The sequence below is a fragment of the Pogona vitticeps genome, chromosome 2 (genome assembly GCF_051106095.1).
Source record: "Pogona vitticeps strain Pit_001003342236 chromosome 2, PviZW2.1, whole genome shotgun sequence".
NCBI lineage: Eukaryota > Metazoa > Chordata > Lepidosauria > Squamata > Agamidae > Pogona > Pogona vitticeps.
The window spans coordinates 301,413,089-301,420,183 of record NC_135784.1 but is presented as its reverse complement, the minus strand read 5'-3'; the positions used below and the strand labels follow the sequence as shown (position 1 = coordinate 301,420,183).

At 41.2% G+C, this 7,095-nt stretch overlaps 1 protein-coding gene across 1 annotated transcript in view; it reads left to right on the top strand.

Annotated features, from left to right (window-relative positions):
* The first annotated feature begins 35 nt into the window (after positions 1–35).
* LOC110088639 (tetraspanin-36-like) overlaps positions 36–7,095 on the top strand; it is a 30,635-nt gene continuing 23,575 nt past the window's right edge. The window contains exon 1 of the mRNA XM_020811055.3: positions 36–4,368. Coding sequence (XP_020666714.3) covers positions 4,309–4,368 — 60 coding nt within the window. The 5' untranslated portion in view covers positions 36–4,308. The remainder of the gene's footprint in view (positions 4,369–7,095) is intronic.

Sequence of the window (7,095 nt, the reverse complement as noted above, 5' to 3'; positions counted from 1 at the left end):
CTTTTTTTGCATGTCTTAGTAGCTTGGAAATTATTTCCTTAAAGATCACTGTTAATAATAATATGACAACGCATGTAGGAGAAGGTACGGATTTCAAGGGAAGGAAAAGAAATATTTAGTCTCTTGCGCTTTTCAATGCAACTCCTGTATGTCTACTCAGAAGTAAGCCGTGTTGACTTCCATGAGCCTCATTCCCCACTAAACAGGTTTAGCAATTTCTTTGGAGAACCTCTCTCTCTCTCTGTCTCTCTGAGGCAACGTTGGTGACAAAAGTAACGAGGTCTTTTCTGATTTGTCCTTTTTTTTGGCACCAATCAAAACTATATTCCACATTCCGGACTTTTTAATATTTTTATTTCTTCGAAAACCAGATTTATATAATTTTTATGCTGATTTTTAATCTGTCCATTTAATTCAGATTTTTTTTTAAATTAGGGTTTGTATCTGATTTTTCTTAACCACCCCTGGGCAGGGAAATGGTAATCATACATGCAAACTACCGTTACAGTATTTGTTACGTTTCCTGTAACATATTAACATAGTTACACCTCTGGAAATCAGGGTTTTCTGCAGGTCAATATCAAGATACAATTTCTTACAGTGAAATAATTATAAGACATCCTATTTTGTTTTTCATCCTCATGTTCCATTGGCTATCATTTCTCCGCCCCCTTCAGAAATTTATAGTAATATGAATTCTACTACTGTATATGGAGCATTACTGCCCTCTAGCGACGTTTATTAGGTTATAAACACGTTCTAGTGCTTCCTCCATAAATCATTTCTTAAAATGATTTCACTTAAAGCAGTAGTTCCCAAACTTGGGTCCCCAGAAGTTATTGGACCAAAACTCCCAGAAGCCTTCACCAATAGATCTGCTGGCCAGGATTTCTGTGAGTTGTAGTCCAACCTGGGGACCCACCCCTGGCTTAAAGGATTCCAGAGTACTGTAACTGAAATCCTGTTGCACAGTTGCTCAAACAGTGTAAGTTTTGGATTTACAGCAATTCCCTTCCAAATGTTGCACTGTTTGCTTCACCGTGCAACAGGTTTCCAACCATTATGTCATGAGATCTACCCACAAAAATATGATGTAGCCCTAAGTTGTGAGATAGACATAATTCTTACTTTCTCTTTCTTTTTGACTTTGCACCAGGGTTGGACAATTATGTCCTGCAGTTTGGATTGCAAAACCCATAACCCATCACTCTTGCCTCTACTGTCCAATAGTCTATATACCACTATAGTCTATACACCCTTGGCTGTAGTGATGAAAGTTAGAGGCCAAAACCATCTGGAGGGCCACTCTCCTTACTTCAACCTCATTTACACACTTACCCTAATCAAAGGTATACTTCTGCGTACTTCTCCTATGAGCAGCTTTCAGCATCCTTTGCAAGCTTTTGAACCATGTTCTGAAGGTTGCTGTACCTAACGTTTTGCCAGTCTCTGTGGCCGGCATCTTCAGAGGACAGCACTCTGTGCTCTGTGCTTTGCGAATACTTTTGAACTACAGTTCTCAAACGGCGGTGCTACACACCCTAGTGAAGAACTTGTCCAGATGTTGTTAAACTGCATCTCCCATTAAACCTCCTACAGCTTGGCTAATGACGAGGAATGTCGGGAGCAGTAATCCATCAAGATTTGGTTGGACCAGTTTCTCTTGGCCTGCTGTATATTCTGGCCTTGGAATTACCCACTAAACCCAGTGAAATTTACTTCTGAGTAGACATGCATAAGAGTGCATGGATAGAGGTGTAAAAGAGAGCAGGATGTTTGCTGGTTGGGTGTGTGGGAAAGTGGGGAAAGAAGCCAACCAACCTACTCCCTTCAGAAAATCCAGATTTATAGAGCTCAGAAAAGTTACTTTTTGGGATGACAAGCCATTCTCCTTCTCCCCCCCCCCAAGTCTGGTCAGTGACTATGCTGTCTGGGGATCCCCAAACATCCACCTAGTCTCTGCCTGATGAGAGCAAAGGCAAGACCACTCCTTATGTTGTAAACTGGTTCCATTTACAAATTCTCCCCTATCACAAAGAAAAAAACACATTTGCAATTTAATCTTTTCAGATCTAAACCTGCCTTCTGGAGAAGGAGAGAAAAAGACATTATTGGCTTCTCTGCATCATACTTTTGAATGTTTTGAAGAGTTTACTTGTGCGTCCTCATTTTCCTCAGTCTTCCGTTCTGCAGGCCAAAGATATTCACACCATTCATTTTTTAAAAAAATGGATTGATTAGTGAATGTCTGGTGGTAACCTGAAGTACCACCTTCAACCACTATGTGCCAGACTTTTTTTAACCAGGAGAGACAATACTAGGGATAGGTCTGGGAAATTTGTTTTTCCATAGAGAAATAATGGAGTTGTACCTAAGTGTTGTAATATGAAGAAAACAATTCTGCTGATGCAGAATAGGGAAGGATGCAATTACATGAAGAAAGCAAGGGATGGGATCATGTTTTTTCCAGAGTTAAGTTCTAATTGGGGAAGGATCTTGATGGCTCAGTTCCAGTTGCTAGTTCTTAGCTTTGGCTTATGCTTGTGTCTAGTAGCAGCCAGATAAGCTGAAGAAATAATTATGCCCCATCCCCATATGGTAACTGTTATTATCACCTGAAATTGTCTGATAACGTTGATGTCTTCTAGTCATTATTTTATTTATATGCTGCCTTCCTTCCCATATAAGACTCAAGGCATCTCATAATCGATCAAACTTACACAATACTTTATTTGTTTATTTAAAATAATTTTTAATCCTGATTTTCTCCTTAAAAAGGACCCAAGGCAGATTACATCATTAAAAGACAATACTGTATTTCAAAATGAAGTATACAAATATTTAAAAGAGTCAAACAAGGACTCCACTAAAAATGGTAAACAAAATCAACACCAAAGACAGATTCAAAACAACAAAGCACAATATTATATTTAAAAATCCCTTTCAGAGAGCCAGTCAGTCTGGGAAAGCCTGTTTGAGAAGAATGGGAGCGCAGTCCTTGAGACAGCTTGTTGTTGTTGTTGTTTAAGCATTAAGTCATGTCCGACTCTTCATGACCCCATGGACCAGAGCACGCCAGGCCCTCCTGTCTTCCACTGCCTCCCGGAGTTGGGTCGAATTCATGTTGGTCGCTTCGATGACCCTGTCCATCCATCCCATCCTCTGTCGTCCCCTTCTCCTCTTGCCTTCAGACTTTCCCAACATCTGGGTCTTTTCCAGTGAATCTTCTCTTCTCATGAGATGGCCAAAGTATTGGAGCCTCAGCTTTCAGGATCTGTCCTTCCAGTGAGCACTCAGGGTTGATTTCCTTCAGAACGGATAGGTTTGTTCTCCTTGCAGTCCAGGGGACTCTCAAGAGTCTCATCCAGCACCACAATTCAAAAGCATCAATTCTTCGGTGTTCAGCCTTCTTTATGATCCAGCTCTCACTTCCATACATTGCTACTGGAAAAACCATAGTTTTGACTATGTGGAACTTTGTCGGCAAGGTGATGTCTCTGCTTTTTAAGATGTTGTCTAGGTTTGCCATCACTTTCCTGAGATAGCTTGGACCCAAACTATTTAGGGGTCTGTAGGCTAAAAACAACACTTTGAATTCTGCCCAAAGTGGAATGGCAGGCACAATAATTACCATTAAAAACACCATTAAAAAACCACACTAAAAGTAATTAAAGATATATTAAAAACCACTATGAAAGCAACTTCAAAATATTTTGAAAACATTTTAAAACCTCAGCTATAAATAGGTACTGTATTCCTAAAAATCCATTTTTTTACCATTTAAAAGCTTGCCTTAAAAGGAAGCCTTTCTCTTACTACAGAGGGAGAAGAATGTGGTTTGTTTTTGGCGCTGCCTTATAAAGCCTGGTGACAGCCCCTGGCAAGGCCCTATGGAAGGTGCCATTTCCTCCTCTTCTATGTTAGATTTCATTCCTTGGAAAAAAAATCGGATATCCCACGGGATCTACTATTAGGTGCTATTTGGCACTTCATTCGTGCAACTAGTTTAGAAAGTTTACGGTAGTCCATTTTTTTTCACAACAAGGATGAGCTATGAGCAGCATTATGCCACTACAGTAAGAAGTTGTTTTGTGCGATGGATGCACGCAAAAGAGCATGTGACTGAGAGTGGGGAGGAGTGGATCATGTGATAATTAATAACTGGGAAACCTCAGCTAAGAGACTCAGATGTGGGAGAGCCCCGGAGTGAACACAGAGCTGTTCTAACTTGGTCCAATTATTTTGAGGTCAAGAAAAAAAAACTAGCTACTTTCTGATTTCTTTTTTTTTTCTGTAATAAAGGGGAAGATGGACTTTGGAGTGATTGCTTCCAAGACTGTGTTGCTGCTGATCAGCCTCATCTTTTGGGTAAGCTTAAGGCATACCTCTTCCTCTTACAACCTCTCCTCTCACCACCAATAACTCTAAAAACTACATCGAGAGGGAGCTGGGAAATTTTCTTTCTTCCTTTGAACTACAACTCCTGCAAACCTGCAGCCAGATGGTCTCGAGTTCTAGGATGGAGAATGGAACGATAGGAAAAACTGGACCACTTTCAGTTTGGACCTTCCGATGAATTACAGGAAATAACTTTGGCAGCTTAGAGATAGACCGTGATGTTGCTTTGGTCTTCTCCCTGTTTAATATTTGTCCTTTAATTCACTTTTACAAAGTTCCCCTCCTTTCGTAGGGCAGAGTAAACAGCAATGAGGTAAATCAAGAGCTTTAACATAATACTGATGGGAATTTAAGAAGAGGATGCCTGAGTGGCGTGGCTAGAGATGAACCCAGTTGCAATGGGATGCATGGAGGGGATCGTTGGTGGCTGCTTAATTTTTATTTGCTCTTTCTTTAGAAACTTGATCTCCTTTTTTTTCCTCTTAACCCCTACCTTCCTGTTTCATCTTTACAATCACCCTGAGAGGTGGCCTAGCCGTTAAAACAGATGTGCTTTTCCCAAAGGCTCCAGCAAGCTATGTGGCTGAGCAGAAATAGGAGTCTAGGTTTCTCTAGCGGTCGTCTCTGGCTGCTCTACCATCCTGGCGTTCCTACAATAGACCAAGCTTTGAAAGACTTGCTTTTCTGACTTTAGCCAGGAGCTCCAGAAGTGAAATTCTATAAAGCTTGAGGGGTTGCCTAAAACTAATCTAACCTGGATAATTAGGAAAGTAACTTCTGTAAATTTAACTTCCAGGAGTACTTTAGAGTTGTAATGATGATATGGTAATTGCCCCCCCCCCCAGTTTCTTTATTATAGAGCCATGGATTTTAAAAAGAGCATTTTTTCCCATGGGTGAAATCTCTCTTGGGGGGGAGGGCACTTATGAGGGGCCAGAAATGGCAGTAGGTGAGACAAAAGTTAGAAACGAGTGAGGCCAGAGCTAATTTATTTATTTATATATTTGATTTATACCCCACCTATCTGGACCAATGGACCACTCTAGGTGGCTAATGATGGGACACTCTTGTATTTTTCTTCCTCTGTGGGAGGAATCTCTTCCCACCAGGTAAGGTTGTGGAGAAAAGTCACCTTTACACCATCTTTAGAAACTTGATTTCTGGGTTGGCTTTTAGGGATGATTTCTGCTTGGGGAGAAGATGGATTTGTCCTTTAATTTGCTTTTACAAAGTTCCCCTCCCCACCAGTGGCCAGCCCTCAAAATTTCCACCGCAGTCACAATGATTCATTTTTGGGGAAGGAACTCTTATTCAGGTGAAGAGGGAGGGCTTGGTTTGGTGTTATTTTCAACGGTGATGCAGACAATGGAGTCTGGTTTGGTGATTAGACACTGCAGGCTTGATCCAGAGGAGTCATAGGCTGCAACTGACCTTGGGCTGGTGCTTGGTTGGGACACGGGAGGCAGCCTTTTCTGTGGCTGCTCCCAGACTCTGGAACTCCCTCCCACAAGATGCCAGGCTGGCCCCATCTTTGCTATCTTTCTGCAAGCAGGCAAAGGCCTTTCTCTTCAGGCAGGCTTTTCCTGAGTGATTGGCAGTCTGGGGGGGGGGGTTTCTTTCAAATTGGATTGTTGTGCTCTGTTGCTTTTAACTGTGTTTTCAGTATTGATGTTTTATTTACCATTTTAGTATGATTAATTCTTTTTAAATGCTTTAAACTATTTGTATATTTTCTTGTTTTTAGCTTTTAAATATTGTCCTTTTCATGTTGTAAATGCCTTGAGCCCTTTTAAGGAGAAAAGTGGGTTAAAAATATTTTAAATAAATAAATAAAATTCAACTTCTCTTCAATCATGGCGAAGAGTAACATTCGGCGGCGGCTGAACAGCCTCACCTGGTGAACTTCCACAATTGGAGAATTATTGAGCAGGAATTGGAAATATCCAGCCTTCTAGACGTTGTGGACTTCAACTCCTACCATCCTTGGTCATTGGCCATGCTGGCTGGGGTTAATGGGAGTTGGAGTTCAACAACAGTTAGAAGGCCAGAGATTCCCCCACCCACCCTTGTGTGTGAAGAACAAGAAGTATCAATCGCTTCTAAATCTGGCCTTTTTCATCCAGCATGACCTAAATGGGGCTGTCAGTGGTGAATTCTCTTACGGATGCACATGTGAGAGATGACCTTGATTGCACAGATGTCCCTTAAGCAAAACGAAAATAAGGAAGAAAAACTATGCAAACCACTTCTTGTTTTCCAGTTTTATTTAAACCACAGCAGAACCTCTGGGGCAAAGAGTTTGTGTTGGCAGGGTTGCAGAAGACTTGAAAATTAAAAGTCACAAAGCTTACCTGAGAATGTACCAACTTAGACTGCAAGGAGAGGAAGTTGTGTGTTTGACAACGCTTCCTCTACCAGACCACATGTCACTCAAATAACTCCCAGCCTGGTACCCTCTTTAGATGCCTTGGGTCACAGCTTTCATTGCTATACTAGATTTTTAAAGAGAGACCACATCTTATTCCAAGCCTTTCTCTCCACATGTTACTGGAGAAATTTGGGGCTCCATTCTGGAGGCATTTCTCAATATCCTTAGACAGCTTTCCCACTGTAACCACTTTACAGAGTTGTGATTGTACAGTGCATTCTGGCCTGAACACATGTTGCTTGGCGTGCATCCAGATAGCTAAACTCACA